This window comes from Emydura macquarii, unplaced genomic scaffold (genome assembly GCF_026122565.2).
Source record: "Emydura macquarii macquarii isolate MOO-44397 ecotype Brisbane River unplaced genomic scaffold, CSIRO-AGI_Emac_v2 contig_2768, whole genome shotgun sequence".
NCBI lineage: Eukaryota > Metazoa > Chordata > Testudines > Chelidae > Emydura > Emydura macquarii.
Genome location: NW_027132905.1, coordinates 17,362,839 through 17,381,756, shown reverse-complemented (window position 1 = coordinate 17,381,756; position 18,918 = coordinate 17,362,839). Strand labels below are relative to the sequence as shown.

Genomic DNA, 18,918 nt, shown 5'->3' with positions numbered 1-18,918 from the left:
GAGTCAGGCAAAGGTCAGTGTCCACCCTGATAGTCCCACCCCAGGCAGGGGGACAGGAAAGGGCACATGCCCCACACCCCAGCCTAGAGGAAGCCCCACCTCCAACCCAGGGCTGGCTGGGAAGGGCTCTTTGTCACCCATCAGAGGGGCTCCCAGGAGGCTCCCCTTCTGCCATCAGAGGGGCTGCCAAAGAAGGGCCGTACAAACGTTGGGAGCCTTCAGCTGCCTGACTCCGATGAGTTCAGTCACGGTTACCTTCTGCCGTGTATTACTGACCCTCAGCCACCTCCCACTGGCAGCCCAGTTTGGAGAGGAGAGAAAAAGAAAACAGGGCACCTTGTCCAGGTCCATCTTGCAATGCAGCACTGGGGACGTAGGGGCTTCAGTCCCACTGGCTCCTCCTCCACTGGGACTGCTCGCTTCCTTTATCACCTGTGGGGACAGGCCATTTAGCACCCACGATTCAGGACCCATTAGGAGCTACTGAGTCCCCAGTCATTACCCCAGTAACAGGGGAGCTCTGACCACAGCAAACAGCATTTTGCCTGAGCGATTTAAGAACTATCCCTTCCCAGAATGATTGATCCAGCTCCCTAGAGGGGCGGAAGCAGCACGTTCCTCCCTGCAAAGCGCCATTTGGAGCAGGGTCTTCTGAAAACTCCCTCCACAAAGTCTCATTTGAAATAATAAATGGTTTGGCAATTAAAAAGGTTTAGTGGCACTTAACTAGAACTCCGACTACAGTCCCAAAGTCCCAGGTAGGTGATCTGGGAGGTTTGGTCCATCTCCTACAGTGGTTCTGTTTAATCTACCTATGTGGCCCCAGAGCATCTAAGCACCTCACAATCTTGTATGTATTTAGTCACAGGAAGGCTGTAACAGAGGAGGGAATTGAACCTGTGTCCCACACCAGTGTCTTAACCACTGGACCATCCTTCCCCTGCGGGTGGTAAGGATTGTGTTGAGCCTAGGCTCTCCGGGGAGGTGCCTGTCAGGATGGATGTGGCATGGGAAGCCTACCCACTTCCCAGCCCTGCCAGCCAGTGAAAAGACAGGTATGAAGAAAAGCCGCTAGAATCTTAATGGGGGCAATAAGGGTGACCAGAACTTCTTTTAAGTCTCCCATCCCTCCCACTCCCCCCATATGGCCCTTTGCCAAAGCGCGCACAGTATCCATCCTGGGTAGAGCAGATCTGACAGCACCAGGTGCCCTGGACTGCAGTATAATTGGGCAGGGGGGCAGAAAAGGGGCAAGGTTGGTGTCTCAATCTCTCATCAGTTAAACGCCCCATATCAGCAGATTTGGGGTTGGCAGGGGCTCATGCTCCCAGGGGGAGAGGTGGTGCTATTTCAATGCATTCATGTTTCAGGTCTTAACACACTGCCAGCTCGGAGGCCGAGCTGGTGACTTCACCAAACAGCTCCCACAGACTCCAAGCAACACAGCCCGCCATTTGCAGAACAAAGGCAGGAAGTGGGGAGGGGGAGGTAAACAAACATCTCCTCTCTCTCTCTTTGCCCATGGACCACAGACTATCTCTGAGGGAGCGGAAGGGGCTGGAGCTCCCTGGGCCTGCAGTACTGGCTAGACAGCCCTTGCCACGGCTGGTGTCCCAGTCTGGCAAGAAAGATAAAAGATGGGAGAAAAAAATCCCCTTCCCCTCAGAGATAAGGCAGCATTGGAAGCCAGGCCTTTCCCATGAAGGCAGCTCACCTGCCTACCCACTTATTTCAGACAGGGAGCACAGGAGCTGGGCCATGTATTGAGATGGCAGCAGACCAAGGAGGTGGTTTCACCAGGACAAAGACTGGTCAAATGGGGCAAGGCTCCATCGGCACCAGTTGTGCTTGATTTTGTTGGTGGAGGAAGCCTGTGTGGCCAGCAGCGTGGGCTAGGGAGAAAGGCATAAGCTGGCCCTGCAGCAAGAGATACCTTCAGCCACTCCTCAGCTTGCTCTTTGCTCTGCACTGCCAGCACCAGAGCTTCAGCCCCTGGCAGAGAGAAGCGCAGCTCATGCTTCTTGCGGCGCCCATCCTTGGGCACATAGATGATGCTGCAGGCACTCAGGGGCACCTCCAGGTGTGGCTGCCGGTCCTTGGAGCTTTTGTAGCACTGAAAGAAGAGAAAACTGTTTCCCACAGAGTCGAGACCTGCCTGCATCCCCTGCCAGGCCGGGGAGAGCAAGTAGGCAGAAAGAGGTGGTGGCACACAAAGAGGGAATCTCTCTGCTGAAGCTCGGTCTGCCTGACACAGGGCTTCATCTAGCGACCTCACAGCAATGGCAAAGTATCATTAGCCTCATTTTACAGAGGAGGAAACTACAGGAAAGTGACTAAGCCAGAGTCAGAGAGGGATCCAGGACCCAGGAGTTCCTGCACCAACCGCTAGACCCACCTCCTTCCCAGAGCCAGGAACAGAACCTGGGTAGTCCTGCCCCCTGGACCACTCTGTCTCCCAGGTAACTGACCTCTCTAGATCTCCCCAAAGATTTCCCATACCCTGGGTCCCCCGGCATACCCCGGCACTCAGAAAGCTGCTGTCTCACCAGGAGTTTATTGTCCTTGATGACCGTCAGCTGCTTGGCCCATTGCCCGAAGCGCTTCTTACGCAACAGGAAGGCACAAATCCTGCAGTCCTTCACCAGGTGCATAGAAGCTTCCTCTGATGGCCATTGATGTGTCAGCCGCTGGCCCTTCCCATCCTCCTCCTCTTCATCGTATGACTCATAGGAGCTGCTCATTGCATCAGAGTCATTGTCTGAAAGGAAGCAGAAACCACCTCCAGTCACCCCAGGATGCTACTGACAACTGAGCTCTAGTGCCCCGCCCATGGAGTGGGATTTCAGGCTGGAGGATCACCCTTTCCTAGTAACATCTTGGACAGAAAGCCTTAGGGAGGAGATGGAGGATCAACTCTGGAACAGCAGCAGTTTGACACTAACCATTTCCATTGTCCTCCAGCTCCTTTCCAAGTTGCTCTGGCATTTCTCTTTATTAAATATGCAGAGCATGAAGCGGGGGATCTCTAAGTGACCTCTTATGTTGACAAATCATCTGCTTTAGATGCAGAGAAGCTCTTGGGGAAATCAATGGTTAGGACGTGCAAAAGGTTTGAATGTTTGCTGAGCAGCCTGTGTAAGGCCAGCCTACATGTCTGAAATGCTCCAGGACTGCTGACCTCTCAGGGATACTCCAGGACCAGCTCTTTGCCCAGGCAGCTGAAGAGACTGGATGAGGAAAATCCCACCTCTTGGGTTGTGCTAGAGCAGGAGCTTTTCTGGAGGTGCTGCTGACTTTGTTTTCATTGTACTGTTATTTTAACTAAAGTCAAGGGCTCCCAGAGCTGCAGATGGGTGCCTCTTATACATGATTATACGGGTTATAAGCTGCCAGAAATAAAAAGCCTGGTTCTCTTCCTCACTCTCCTTACAAGACCTATAGCGATTCCTGCCTTGAAGGCCACAGAACTACCATGGATGGTTACCACAGGGCTGTGGTCCATGCAGACTCCTAGGTACCCTTTGGCTTTGCGCAGGATTCCCCACCTCATCTCCATCCATCATGCTGATGGCTCATCCCCTGTGGCTCTTTCCCCTGATTAGGCACCTGTCTGGAAGAGTCTTTGCCCTGGTACCTACAGGAGTTTTTCTGCTCCCCGTTCATCCTGGTAACAGGGTAGTTGCTGTCTGCGTCCTCATAATAACCGTCCTCGATTGAGTTGGGGGGACTGGAGCTATCTGCAGAGAGAGCAGAGGGTGTGACGATAGTGATGAAGGAGACCACTGCCAGGGGTTGGGTTACTAACAGGGCACCTGCGTTGGCAAAGACACTGGTGAAAGAGAAGGTGGCGCTGAAGCAAGTCATGCCACGGCTTAGAGCTCTCACAGCAAACACCAGCTGCAGCTCAGCAGCAGGGCCAAATTTAAAGGATTGGACAGGGGTGTAGTCAGGGGTGTAGTTATTGTGTCAGGGGCACGGGAGGGATTTTGTCTACAGGCTAATCTGAAAAAGCCTCAGCAGCAATAAACCTCCCTTTCCTCCTCTGCCGCTCTCTGGGAGCACAGCCCACAGGAGGAAGGATACCGGGTGCCGAGTGACGTGGTTTGGGAAAAGTTTGCTGCACCCGGCTCCTTTCCTGACACTCGTCCAAGGTCACGGCCACTCCTGGGGAGGCTCCGCACACACTCCCAGTTCACACACAGGGCCTGGAAGTGCTCCGGCCCCCTCCCCTTGGGCTGCCCTTCACACAGGCATGGAGCTCAGCAGATGGGAGAGGAGGGAGCGTTTGTGGGGCTAAATCCTACAACTGAGAAGACACAAAGCAACACCTCCCACCTTGGGGAGACCCCTTGGCTTCTTCCTTCCTTTGGGGGTGCGTGGGAGCCCCTGACCAAGGGCAGCCCTCCCACAAGGCCAGGGATAGGATCTCCTTGGGAGCCCAGGAACATCACTCCCAAAGGGGCTGGCAGATGATGCTACTGCAGCCACACCCAGTGAAAGACCCCCTTCACATCTCTGCAGACAGCAGGAGCCAGGATTGGCCTCGGGGCTTTGTTTATTGCAAAGGTGTCAGGGAGAGACCAGGACTGGACACAAATCAAAGCCAGCTCAAGCTGAAGCCCCCTGCCCCCTGGCCGCCCCTTCTCCCTGCCCTAAGCCATTAGCCCAGCTGTGGAAGAGACCATCTGACGGAGGCATTTCCAACACTATCACCACCACACGGGGATGGGAAGGCAGCAGGGACAGGAGTGCCACCGCCCTCACCCCAAACCATTGCCATCCTCAAGACAAGCCCGAGAGGGACTGCCCACTGTGGGACTCTTGTTTTGATGGAGCTGCGGAGCTACATAGACATGCCAGGGACCAGCCCACTGGAGGTTCTCTAGTCCCCCTGGCCCCAGGTGCTTCCTCTTTACCAGGGTCGGACTCACTGCGGGAGGTGATATACTCAGGGGCCTTGCCTGGGCCCAGCGGCAGGGCCTCCTCGTAGTAATCTTCAGGCGGGGGGGTTGTGGGAAGCGGTGGAGGGGGGTCCCTGGGAACCTGCAAAGGACAGAGAGAGACCAGTGTGGATTAGACAGAATGAAGGAGCGGGGCAGGGCTGAGTTACAGGGTGTCTGAGGAGCAAAGACCTGTTCCCATAATGGCAAGGGAAGGGTAACACGTCTCCTCCCCATCCTCCTGGATCTGCGGGTCCCTCTCCCCCTCCACTTGACATCTGCTATATTCTTTAGGATGGACCATTAGTTCCTTACAAGCCTCTCTGGGGCCCACGCAGAATGACCCACTTCCAGTTTAGCCCCCACGCTGATGTAGGTACCTACCCAACTCTCGCCTGGCGCCCCTCTGTGACTACACCAAACAAGAGAGGCTGGACAGACCCACTTTCAGAGAGCGGGCACATGGCTTCTGAGGGAGCCGTGTACCTGAACAGGGAACTAGGAGACTGGGATTAAGCTGGATTTCCCTCAGTGTAAGGCTGCCCTGCACAGGGCCCCATGCTCAAGCCCACCCACCAGCCGCCCCCCCCAGCACTTCAGTCCCAGCCATGCATGAGAAAAGCTGCCTGAGAGCACAGCAGGTCGCTGCCACAGAGCGGGTTATCCCGCCCAAAGGGTGTGCCGCTCACCCCAGCACAACACACTCCAAGTTCTCTCGGTTTGTAACCAAAGTTCAAAGCAGTGTTCCCCAAAATGGGCATGTCAGGTCTTGCCCCTCCAAGTCTGAACACTGCCTGCTTCCCCTTCTTCAACATAGCTGGACCCAAGAGGTTATCAAACCCAGAGTCCAGCTGTGTGCTCTCAGACCCTCACCCTTTTGCTGTCTGCTTCCATCCCTTCAGAGCAGACAGGGACTGTGGCTTGAGAAGTCCCAGCCCAGCCACGCAGGAGGCCAGCTGGCTCTAGTACACTGCCACAGTCCCATGACAATCAACTGCAAGTCCAGTAGCCTCCGATTCTTGTCATTTCACTATCACGTGACTGTGAGAGGGGTTAGGCTCTGGACAACTCAAGGACCTGTTGTGATGGAGATCCGGAGGCGGCTGGACTTACATTTTTGGATGGATTACTCCTTGCGACCTCCAAGCCAGTGCCCTCGCTGGTGTCCCCATCGTCCTCCTGCATGTCCTGGAGATCCCGTAGGTCACAGTCTGGAAGGGGTTTCGAGAAGAGATGCTAAGTGAAGCAATGATGCCAGGAACAGGGGCGTCTCAGACAGACCTTCAGAGAAGGCCTCTCTTTTCCTCAGTGCCACACACACAGCCCACCCCACAGCCACACCAGAGTTAGCTTGTTGTCACAAGAATGTCCTTTGTACTCCACTTCACACCACATCGGCTTCACAAATGGAGCAAGCTTTGGGGTTTCTATAGGAGCTTGTGTAGCTGGGTGTCCCGAAGTGAGCTAGATACTGGGGGTGAAGAAACTGCATAGATCAGTGTGAAGCTATGGCCCATGCCCCACTTTAGGCAGTGGATCTGGTTTTATTGGAGGTGGGAATGTTTCCCCTGTGCCAAGGTTATATCCTGCTCTTTCCATGACTGCCCTGGGAACTTTAACCGTTACCTGGGGAGCCAGCAAAGACGGGCAAGAGCCCCTACGGTAACATGTCATCCGAAGGATGGGCTTCCCTACCAGAGCAGAGGAGTCAGCCCTCCACCTCGGGGTGTGGGAGTCGATCTCAGCCTTGTAGGCAAGAGTGATATCTAGAGAGTCGCAGCAGTTCAGCTGCCTGGCCAGTGTGGTGTGGAGGGGTCTCCATACAGGCAATTAGCTGGCTGTACGTACCAAACTCTTCAAAGAGGGACTCCACAAAGCTGGTGCCATTGTGCAGGGCCGCTGTGTTCACGTACATGTAGTCCAGATCCTTTCCTGGGAGGCAGAAAGGACATTACCGTTGCTGGGGAGGAGTGAAGTCAACTTCTGAATGCAGGGACGGGGCAGGATGGCATGGCCAGCATACAGGGCCCCCACAAGGGGGCGGGGGGGGAAAGGGTACACTTTACCAGGCCCAGAGGCCCCGGGGGCCCCAGCCCAGACTGCAACCCCCATTACGGGAGGGGGCCCCTGTTAAAGGTTTGTACTGGGCCTGAAAAAATTATGCTTGGGCCCTGCCAGCACAGGACTCTCTCTTTGTGGGACTCCATTCGTCTGGTGGGCACATGCCCAGCTCCCTGGGAGTAGTAACCCAGGAGACCACCACACCCACACAGGCAGCCCCTACTCATCTGCAGCACTCCTCACTGGTACCCAAGTGCACCAGACCAAAGGAGGGGAAAGCAGCGCGGGCGGAGGGGAAGTGGGAGTGTATGGAACAAGGATAAGGAAGCGGAGGGGGAAATCCACAAATCTCCATCCCACCGCGACCCCCGCTGAGAGCCATTTCAGAGGGTCCCACAGGGATATTTTCACTCTGCAGGGTGCCAAGGGGAGGAGGCAGCCCGGCCCTCCAGGTGTGAAGCCTGTTGCCCTTCCCATGGAAATCCCCTCTCAGCAGAAACTGCCAGCAGGAAGGCCAGTGGGAACGAGTGTTTCCACAGGAAATGCAGAGCAATTCTAGCCCAGTCACAACAATTCCCTTCCTGGGGCTGAGCCTGTTTGCACAGGAGCTGCCGGTGTCAGTGCACAGCGTGCCAGTCGGCCTGACGTACACATGCTGTGTTACTATGACCTCCGACAGCTGGAAAAAGCAGAGCGGGGGGGAGGAGAGGCCTCCTGGGGGTTCTGCTGCTGCAGGGATCTGCCCGCCTTTGCCAAGGAGCATTGCCAAAGGACGACACGAACGAGCGCGTCAGCAGAGGATATGGAGACACTTAACACTGAAACCAGAGAAATTTCCATCCCAGAACGCCTTGTTGCATGGCATTGCACGGCAGGCTGCTCCCATTGCATGGCAGGTGAAACAGTAATAAATACTGAGTTCAGCAGGATCCAGAGGGCTTGAACAAATCAAAAGGGTAGAACAGTGGGATCTTGCCAGCTATTGTTTAATGCTGGTATCTCTGCTACTCAAGGTCAACTGGAGGACTCTTTCTTTGCATGAAAAAACCACCAGAGGGAGTCATGCACCTCATCAATAAAAGGGTCTGAGATGTAGAGCCGAGTAATAAATTACTCTCTAGGGAGAGATCCGAGGGCTGGGTGCTCCACCTTCCCAGGTGACTGCTCTGCCTGATGAGCTAGAGGAGCGCCAATGCTAGTTCATTCATGCCTCGCTCCAGTCTCCTGTTCACATTTTATTTTCACTGCACTGGATGAAGGAAAAGGCAGTTTCTACAGCTGCCCACGAGACTGCCATGACGGTTACTCCAAATTCCCCGGCTGCTACAGAAGAGTCCAGTCACCTGAACTACATTCTCCTTCTGTCCTCAGCCAGAAGACCTCAGCTGGTCTGTTTGCCACTGACAGACCCTTTGCTGAGAGGCCTTGACAAGCCCTGCCCCCCCCCGGCAGCTCCAGACAGATCTGTGAATCCTCCAGGAGGTAGGCACTCACTCCTACAGCCTACAGGCAGGTTTTACCTCAGAGCTCCGACAGGGGCTCTGAAGTCCAGTCTAATTTAGGATCAGGCTTGTTTCCCCCAAGGCCATCCTCCAAACCTTATTGCTATAAAAGCAAGCACGCTGCACCGAGAGCACCTGTGCAGACTGGAGGCATGACACTCTCCCCCCCCCCCCAACCAGTTAAACCTCATGGTAGCCCTTAAGAGAAGTGGGGGGAGAAGAAACTGAGCGTGGGTGTGCAGAGAAGGGGCAAGGAGAGCTTACTGACCTGCCGGGGGCTGCAGCTTCTGCAGGATAGTGGAGACGGTCAGTTTCTTCTCCATGGTGGTGGAGCTCAGGTACTCATGATCCAGCAACTTGAGCAGCACGCTGAGCTCTGGGAGGAGCTGGTCCAGCACTGGGGAAAGCAGCAGAGAGAACATAGGAGTCAGGGAGCCAGCTGGGGGACAAGAGAACAAAACGATCAAGGCGGAGGAGTTTGGGCTACTACAGAGTCTAGAGGGGAACTAGAAAAAAAAGCAGCTTGGGGTAGGGATTGTCTTTGTGTTCTGTGTTTGTACAGCACCTAGCATGATGGGGCCTTGATTGGGGCTCCTAGGTGCTACGGTAATACAAACACACACCACCTCTTAAGTGTTTGGAGAGGGAGAAATCAGACCCCATGAGGAAACTAGAGAAACAGTAACTCCATTTCCAGCTGGTCTCACAAGAAGGCACCCCCACCCATCAGGTCACCTGATCACCAGGTGACCCTGCTCACTGCTTTTGGAAACACCCAGAAAAGGATTTTTATAAAGGGTCATTCACATACTGGTTTGGAGCCAGCGCCCATTTTTCAGACCCCCTGAGGTCCGAGGTTACAAAGGTGACATCAGATAAATAGTCTCAGGTAAACTAAACACACTCAACCCAGAACTAAAACACATATTGTGCGTGCACATAAAAGCAGAGGCAACTGCAGGTAAAGAACAGAGGGGAGGACGGGAGATCAGAGACTCATTCTAAGCCTCTGGATTCAGCATGTCTTAACCTGACCCAGCTGTAAGTAAGGATGGTGTCCAGGACATTTCCCCCCCATATTTCTTGACCTGCTCTTCAATTCCTATCATGGTTTTTTAAATAACCCCCTTCCTGCAAGGTCAGGAATTGCTTTGTTTAGGTTTTTTCTCCTCTCTGTCAGACACAGGCACCATGGAGAAGAAACTGACGGTCTCCACTATCCGTAGTGTTTTTGTAGAGTAGCTCATGGGTGCTGGCAGCAATTTTCAGAGGAAGAGCATCAGAGCATTTGTTTTGGAAGGAAAACAGAGCTTCCTATGCAAACCTAGCATTCTGTGCTTCCCTGCTTCGGTGGAGAGTGGGGCTGCTTCACAGAGTTTTAAACTGGTTTAGGAGCCCCTTTTGCTTTATGGCTCCTGCTTCAACAAGGCCAGCTGGCCAGGGACCCCTCAGCCCCCTCTGGGCTCCTGCAGCTTTTCACACCCCTGCGTGGAATGCAGCAAAGGCCAGCTGGTATTGTCAGAGGTGCAAAACTCAAGCTGACGCTACAGAGCGGGGAGGGAGAGAGATAAGAGGGGGCTGAAGGGTGAGGTTGACATTAAGCAGAGCCCCCTTTGCTGACAGGAGGGTGGCTACTCTCCTGTCATGTCCAGACTCCTCACACGCACACACTTCTGACCCTGGGTCACAGGCAGGAGACAGCTGGCCACCTGCTGAGCCCACTAGTGGAACTCTGGCCTATCAAATCATTATTCAAATGGCTCAGCAGGGTCTTCCTCAACTTCTGATTAGAGTGTATTGTGCTGCCCGGTCTATTATTGATCACCCATATCACCGTAGTGCCTAATGCTTCCAGCCAGGGTGGGGCCCCAGTGTGTCGTCTACTGTACAGGCAGACAGTCCCCTGCCCCAAAGGGCTTACAGTATTATTCAATAGCTACAGAAGGCCGAGAGGAGCGCTGACAACACAGCATGGACTCAAGTGCCAGCAGTACGTAGAGGACACCCAGCTCTATAGTCCCTTTGTGTCAAATGGAAACAGCACCATCGTCCAGTTTTCTCCATGCCTGGCCAAAGTCCAGCTGGCTAAAATGGATCCCAGGCAAGACTGGGGTGACACTAGCTAGAACAAAACAAAACACACACAAGAACAAGAAGTGCTCTACAGAACTTGCCTCCACCATAGGTTGGTCTTGACGAGGATTTAAGGGTGACACGGTTAGAAGGCGTTAATATGGTCTACAACTCTAGTGGAGACAGATTACATGTGAAAAGTCTACACTGCCCTGTTTACATTAGACATTTGAGTATGTCTACACAGCAAATGAAGGTGTGACTGTAGTGCAGACAGGCATACCCCTCAATCTAACTAGCACAGAAAGCAACAGTAAAGAAGATGTGGCAGCACGGGCTTCAGCGAAGGCTAGTCACCAGAGTACAGCTCACAGGGGCCCCGGGGGAAACAGTCAGATTGTGAGCCTGTGCTGAGGCCTGTGCCAATGCATCGACACCACTACTGTTGGTTGTGCTAGCTAGATACCCATGCTGGTGTTAATGGCTACCTGTGCTACAGTCAGAGCTTCCTTTGTGGTATAGATGTACCCCTCGAATGTGTGAAAAGGTGCCAGTTAACACAGCACAATCACAGCAACCCTACGACGTCCCCCTCTTTTGAGTGCACCTGCCCTCAGACGGCGACATCACTACGCACGCAGGAGTCTTTGGGGACTGCCCAGTGCTACTGGATGCCCAAATAACCACGGCGACAAAACATGCCACTTCTGTCTGCACCTGATGAGAGGATTGCAACCCCTCCTGTAAGACGCAGGCCTGGTTACCTTGATCTGCACATTCATGACTTCCAGGCTCGATTACTACAACTCATATCTAGGAACAAAGCACTGGGCCGCGAAAAGAGAGTCTAACTGGAACAAAACACGGCAGCCTGCTTAGCAATACAGATTGGCACGAACCTGCTCCCGGCACTGGCTCCCCATTGAACACAGAGCCCAGGTCCAGGTCTCTGTTCTGTTATCCAAAGCTCTTCATGGAACTGGCCCAGCTACCTGAGATTGCGCCTCTTTCTCCAGGACCTCAGCCTCCAAGGGCAGGTCTGTGCCGCAGGAACGATGAACCAGTTGGCCCTCAGATTAAGGCAGAGCTGGACTTGGACTATAGAACTCATGGCCACAAAGCAGAAGAATGACCACAAGACTCATTTCTTTAACTTAGCTTTCCTTCTCTCTCTCCCCGTCCCCAGGCTGGGAAGAAAGAGATAGCGTCATCATTATCTCTGGTTTTAGGGCCTTGGGAGGTGCTTAGATAATGTGCTGAGGTATGCGGGGGTGGAGGTGGGGAAAGGGGATATAAGAATCTAGCTAGATAGCGAGGGGCACTCCAACAAGCAGGTGTGCACCACACAGCTGGTAACCCAGTATCCTCACTGGAGTTCCTATCTCCATGCACCCCAAGGCAGACAGTACCCTAACCAGCCATATATACTACAGAACATGCCCCGCACCTTTCATAGCTCTTCTCTTCCTGCTATGCTGGACTGCTCTGCACTCAGAGTGAGTATCCCTGAGGCTAAGCAAACTGATTTCCCCCTCCCCCCCCACAGAGCTACCTACTCTCAATGGGCTTTTGGTTTGCGTAGGGAGTGCAGGATTAGGCTAGTGGGATTAGGGGTGGGAGCACTGGGCCAGATAAAATCTAGAGAAGCGCCAAACATTGCACGCCGAGCTGTTGAGCATTAAAGTTTGCCCCTCTACTTTCTTCCATTATTTTTCATTTTCATGCTGTCCCAGGTTCTAGCAGGACCAAGTGCTGCATGACTGGGCAATCCTTGCTGCCCTTTTGGCCCACGTGGAAGCAGCATCGCCCTAGGAATCTCCTGTGGCGGCCTCACACCAGATTTCCAGCCCAATTTTGCAGACTCGGGAGGTTCTGAGGGGGTCTGGAAATGCATCTGAACTTCTGGGGGCTAGCTTAGATCTAAACTAAACGTTAAGGTTTGCCCATGGCTCGTTATGGCACAGCAGCGACTTCGACACTTCCAAGAAAAGGCAGGTCTTTGAGAGCAGAAACAAGTCAAATGCAGAGAACACAGGGACAGGAAAAACCTGCAGTTAGAGAACAGCAAAGGGAAGAAATGTCAGATGCCAGAGGTAGAGTCTTTCCTTAGGCTCTTCTCAGGAATCACCTGTTGCCAGCAAATCTGGGAGCAGAGGAGAGTCTTGGCTAGGGAGGGAAAGGCTGAGGACCCGGCGGGCTGAATTGCAGTTGAACCACCCACTCATTCTCTGCATAGACATTAGGGCAAGTCATAGGATCTTCTTGCACCACAGTTACCCAGGTGGTAAAGAACAGGCACTTCAGTGGCAAGAAAACAACCAGGCCCAGTATGAGCCAAGATTCCCTGGGGAAAGCACTGAGGAGGAAGGGAGAAAGGACTTGCACTCCCCAGTGACTGCAGCTTGCTCAGAGGTAGAAAGCAGCATTCCCAAGCTGATAGCAGGAGAAGGTCAACAAGAGCTCCGTGCTGATTTCACATGGCTCAGCAAACCCCGGACCTGGGACCCTGCCCTGCCATGGGAACTTTCTCTTTCTTCTCTTTCCAAGCTACCATCAGCCCCTTATCTTCCCCCCTCTTCCTCTGGGGAGTCAGTGTGTCCTCAGCACAGTAACGATACCCCTGAACTAATCTGCCACTGGTGGGATGAGTTGCTCAGCTGCTGTAACCTTCCCCCCCTCCCCCCCCCGGTACCCCCAGTTCTTGTCTTGCTTACAGGAGGATTGGAGGAAGAACAGGACAAGAACAAGCTATACTCAAAACCAAGTTCTCCTTTGGTTTTATCATGGGTCCTGGGGACCCAATAATAATCCCTGCCAGCTGGTCACCATATGAGGCAAGTGTATGTGGACTGAGTGCACCAATGGTGGGTGCCAACCCTGAATCAGGCTCTGAAGAGATCCAGGATAGACCGGGAATAAGGGGATGGACACAATCAGATTTGGAAGGCAGAGATTTATGAACCCCCGTTCAGGGGGTCAGGGGTGTCCCCAGTGAGCCCCATTGCTTCAGGGATTGCAAAAGTGTTCCTGCATCAGTAGAAACCTCAGCCAGATCCTATTCTTCGAAATGCACGTATGGTGAGTCAGCAAAATCTGACCCCAGCAGGATTCACAGCTGGTCTCCACAGGCAGAGCTGGTGGGAGGCGAGTTCCTGGGGCTGACCACAGAGGGATTCTAAGGTGCTGACGAATGGAGTTGGGGGGAGGGTCGAGACATTCAGCCTGTGCGTGCACCAGCCTCACCAGAACAAAAAGCTCCAGTTCTCATGTGGGAGGTGAGCGATCCGGCACTCCCAGATTGGGATGCCAGTACATCAACCCCCAGACTACACAGGCCCCTCATTGCCAGTAGCAACGGAAGCAGAGTGAGCCACTTGGCCAGGGGGGATTTGGTGCTGTTTTTGATCAGGAACCTGCCAGAGCCACCTGGGGTAAGGAAGCGCGACCCCACGTCCTGTCCAAATGTCAATTCAGCTAGCTGTCTGTGATCCCCTGCGACTTCCATTGCAAATGCCTTGGCTGCCGCTTCAAGACCAGATTCTCCTTTGCTTTGTGTGCTGTTGCTCTGTGGCAGAGGACACCTGCCCCTTCCATCCCGGGGTCAGCTGCTTGAAGCGATTCCTGCAGCTGAGTCTAGGCTGGCTTCTCAGGAGTTCTGCCTGGGCACAAATGGCTTTAAGCCACCTCTGAGCAGCTCAGGCTCCAGGCTGAACCAGAGGCCAGCACAGCCTCCAGAGCTGCTCTGGTGTACAGCGGACTTGCTCAGCTGGCTATAGCTGCTCTGGCCACCCACAGGCCTGCTGCCTGCACCCCCCTTTGCCATAGCCAGCGTGGGCAGGGAGATGGCGCAGGTCAGGTACAGCAGCTGTAGGCAGCTCTGCACTGGAGGAATTCCCCCAGGGGCTGTTTGGTGCCCTTTATACCCCAGGAGACAGAGGGGGCTTTATGAGCTCATCATTGTTCAGCTGCTGGGGCGAGGGTGTCTCCAGCTCAGGTTCCCTCCCACACTAGGCTCTCCTCCCAAGGGAGGATGGAGAACTGAGCAGTAAGCAGAGGGCAGCGCTGGGCCAGCTCACGAGGGAGGGACCCTGTCAAGGAGCACGTCCTTCTGCTACTCCCAGACACGACGTGGCCAGAGACACTGGCTTCCTCCAGTGTCTCCTGATTTCTGAAGGTGCTCTGGACTCACATGGTCTCTGTCTGGGTCTGATGGGTTTCACAGCTGCTTTGATCAATGGACTGAAAGGCAGACACCATCTCATGCCATCGTCACACTTGTGGCCTCCGCAGAAGCAGAGCCTATAGCCTCGGTGATGGCCCTAAGCTGGGTCAGGCCATGGCTATGCAGAACGGCAGTGGGAAGCAGGCAAACCTGGCCCAGCTGGAGATAACACAGCTCATGTCTGGTGTTTCCAACTCTTACAACGGTAGCCCGCTGTTTGGGGTTTCTCTCAGAGCCCCAGCTCTTGGAGCCCCAGGACTACGTGAGACTCGTGGCTTTGTTACTCAAGCGAGCACATGTCTAGCCCTCACGATTGCAGAGAAAAGCTGGGAAACGGGAGCTCTAGAGGCTCATGAACCAAGAGACAAAGAACAACAAAACATTTTCAAAGTCTGTTTGTGGGGGGCCTGACTGAGCTTCGCTCACTTGGGGTCGGTGATTCTGCAGGCCTGGAGTTGATGCCGACTCTGAATCCAGTAGCGATGGGCCCAGACACACTCAGGTTCCCCCTCCCCTCCCCTCCAATCTCTTCTCTGGCTGGACCTGAAGCCCCTACAGCTCTTGTTTCTGTGGCAGGTTTCTAGCCCAGGTCACTGCCTGTCCAGGATGCAGGCAGGATACGGCCTTCACAAGCCTCTTCCTGCCTCCTCAGCTGATGCAAGTCTATCTCCACAAACCTTCTGTTTCCTCCTCCCTCACACGAGCCAAGCTAAATATTAACCCCTTAGCACCTGGGTGGAGATGGACTTGTCAGCTCCTCTCTCTCCAACAACCTACGTGCAGGGGGTTTGCAGACACCCTGCCCTACCGCTGGGCTCCACCCCACACCCTCCACACTGTTCCGGAAAGCTTAAGCAAGGCTTGGGAGCAGGCCCCACCCAACGGGTCTGTGATGGGAGAAGGAGGACTGTGCCCTTGGCTGATAGAGACCAGGGCTCCTGTGTGCTATAAACACCCGTCCTGAGCTGGAAAGAACAGAGACACAAGGCCAGCCCGTTCAGAGGGTCAAGCTACTGCAGAGCCTCCCACTGGCTCATGGTGCCCGGGCCTAGGGTTGCCAGTTTTGGTTGGACGCATTCCTGGAGGTTTCATCACATGACAATCTTTAATACAAAGATGAATCTTTAATTCCTGCAGACTCCAGGACAGTCCTGGAGAGCTGGCAACCCTACCCGGACTCCAAATGCCCACAACAAAATATACGGCATTTCTTCAACCATCCAGTGGCAGCCAAGTCAGGGAAGGGGTGGAGGAGTCGGAAAGTAAAACGGGCTGGGAGCGTACTCAGCTCCCCCTCAATCAACCCTGCACTGACTTCATTCTCCAGAAACCTGTGCCTGATGTGGGAGTGGGCCTTCCAGTGGGACAAACTCTCTCCACACTCCCTGGATGTCTACACGGCAATAGCCCATCAGGGCACTGAGCCAACAAGCTCCATCAAAACAGCACCACCAGAAATACAAGGCTGGTCCCTGGGCCACGAGAGCAAAACCCGCCTAAGATGGGTCAGTCCTCCAGAGCTCAGAAGGGGTGGCACAAGCTGGGGGGGCACAAGAGTCGAATGAAGTCTCTGGGGTCGTCTGTCGATCACGCCCACTTGTCTTTTGGCACATGGCTCCCCCCAGAGCGTAGCAACACAGCTCCAGGATTAGCTAGGGAGCAGCAGGGGAAATTCAATCCAGCCAGCGTGGAGAGCGTATCATCCACCCCCACATGGACAGGAAGTTTGCTGTCAAGAGCCCACCTGCCTGACAGCCCCAGCTCTAGCCCTCTTCCCTTCCACTTCTAACCTCCCCAATCCCTCCTCCCAGTCACTGCCCCTGTCACTCACTCTGTCGGGTAACAGGGTTTCTGGAGGAGAGGGACACTTTCAGCTGCCCAGTACCTCTGCCTTCAGGCACCTTTAGTAGGGGTTTACTCCATTAAAGTGACATTAATGAGCTAAGTTAGAATCACCAAGAGACACAAAATTCACTGTTCACCTGAACTGGCCCACGTCATTCCTCCCCCCACCGGCTGGGGTACAGCTCGTCTTGGGGAGTCAGAGGAACAAGGCAGCCCAGGAACTCCTCTGGCTTTGCCCACTGCAGAACAACATGCACGTCCCCAAGAGCCTTGCTTCCAAAGCTGATCTTGTCCTTGGTGGGGAAGAGACAAGCAATCCCGAGGGCACTAAGAAATGCCCTCCTCCCACACACAGAGGCCACTCCAAGAAATGGGACCTTTGCCCTGAACCTCCTCATCTCCCCACCTCCAGTGCCAGACCTACACCCCCCCCCCCCATACCAGATGCTAGACCTCAGTCTGTGGTGCAGGCTAGGCCCTGTTCTCTTGCCAGCCCGAGTCACAGCCACCAGCTCCTGCCTGAGAGTCGCCAATCGACTGAGGGCGAAGGGGCAAGTGGCTCGTCTATTAATAGTCACCAAACAGGCACGACGGGGAGGGAAGGAGTGATGGGCAGGGGTCAGGAGACCCTGGCGCACACACAAACCACAAGCAGCGTCTGCAGAAGAGGCGAGAGGCTTGATAAGCAAGGCTTGTAGTGCAGCATTGCAAGCTGCTGAGGTCATCCAGTGCCGCCTTGACGGATGGCTCTGGAGTTGGGGTGCATGAAGCCAGGATCCAGACAGGCACTGAGGGCTCCTTTGTTTTCCCCCCCTCGGCTGAGCTGTCCCCTCCCATCTCCCTTGTTAAATGCACACCAAAATACAAATTGAAGGGGGAAAAATCCAGTCAAAGAGGCCTGTGATCCGAGCTGGGAGCACGTGGGTTGCTGAGCTGAGCCTGCCCCGGGGGAGTGGAGGAGAGGGAGGAATTAATTTCCGACCTCGTTAGGCTCCCAGCCCAGATAAGGCTAATGTGGTGGCTGCCTACAGGAAATGAGAGAGGAGATTGTCTCAGGCGTGGCGTCTCAAGGGGCCTTCTCCCACCTGTCTCCCACCTTACCATTTTGCCAGCAGCTTTTGCTAGAGTTTGGGGTGCTAGGCAGGTAACCCATCTCCAGTGACAGAGGGGAGTCCCATCTTCACCCCCACCTTTCCATTTACAGTGGTGTGGTGCATGACAGCAGGGAAATGCTGAGGCAACGCCTCTGGCCAGGGCCTTCCGCCTCACGTCCGAGGGTATGGCCATGACCCGGGGAAGGAAATGGGGTAGAATATGGCATGCGCCTAAAAGGAAGCAGCATGAAGGGAAGTCCCAGTTAAGACAGGGACAGCTGAGACAGCAGGGGTGTCCTGCACCTCCTCTCCCAGCAGTGCAGGATGGCTCCCTGCACTGTGTTCTCCAGTCTAAAATGGCTCGAGAGATGAGGCCTATACCAAGTCCCTTGGCTGGGCCCCATGGTGAGCTCAAACCCTTTACCTCCCCTGTTTCTGGAAGGCACCAGCACTGACCCACACAGCTCATCTTAATGCTAAGGAACCCAGCCAGCCATTCACTTCATCCCACACACCTGCAAACTCTGGTCCCTTTAAAGGATTCCCTTCTGCTTTCATAGTTGTGCATCAGAGCATAGTACGAATTCTAGGTAGGCCCCCCAAAACGGCTGTGCTACAGTCAGCACTGTACAAGTGCTCTGTTCGGCACTGGACAAGTCCTCTCCAGCTGATAAGTTTTTCAGCACTGGAGGGAGTAGGGAAAAGAAGAAAAGATGCTCAAGTTAGCGTAAAGGGACTTTGCATTAGCACAACTGAGAGTCTCACCTCCCAGCATTGAAGCCCAAGTGACTAGATAGTCACCCGGAGGCAAATTATTCAATGGCAGGATGGAAACAGCTTCCAGACAAATACAACCAGTGAGCAGAGATTTACTTTTTGTAGAATACATTGTAATAGTTTGCCCTTCTCAAGCACCGTCCCAAGCTCTTTACACACATTAATTAATGCTTCTGCAATCCTGTCAAAGTAGGCAAGTATTTGTAAACCGATTTCACAGATGGGAAAACTGAAGCATAGAGAGAGCTCAAATGACTTGCTCACCGTCACACAGTGGACTGGTGGCAGATCAAGGAAGACAATCCAGGAATCTTTCTGGTCTTTAGATCATGCTCTGAAGTGGTCCTAGCTTTTTCGCCAGCAGGGCAGAAGATGTTTTCACCCACTCAAGTGGCCGAGCAAAC

General features: G+C 54.0%; 1 protein-coding gene across 2 annotated transcripts in view; it reads right to left on the bottom strand.

Annotated features, from left to right (window-relative positions):
• Nucleotides 1–18,918, bottom strand: part of AFAP1L1 (actin filament associated protein 1 like 1) — a 47,506-nt gene that overhangs the window by 8,675 nt on the left and 19,913 nt on the right. For both annotated transcript variants that reach the window (XM_067566424.1, XM_067566426.1), the window contains exons 2-9: nucleotides 8,772–8,900; nucleotides 6,789–6,872; nucleotides 6,054–6,151; nucleotides 4,932–5,043; nucleotides 3,639–3,737; nucleotides 2,547–2,758; nucleotides 1,934–2,113; nucleotides 337–432 (exon numbers count right to left, since the gene is read on the bottom strand). In XM_067566424.1, the coding sequence (XP_067422525.1) occupies nucleotides 337–432; nucleotides 1,934–2,113; nucleotides 2,547–2,758; nucleotides 3,639–3,737; nucleotides 4,932–5,043; nucleotides 6,054–6,151; nucleotides 6,789–6,872; nucleotides 8,772–8,900 (1,010 nt within the window). The remainder of the gene's footprint in view (nucleotides 1–336; nucleotides 433–1,933; nucleotides 2,114–2,546; nucleotides 2,759–3,638; nucleotides 3,738–4,931; nucleotides 5,044–6,053; nucleotides 6,152–6,788; nucleotides 6,873–8,771; nucleotides 8,901–18,918) is intronic.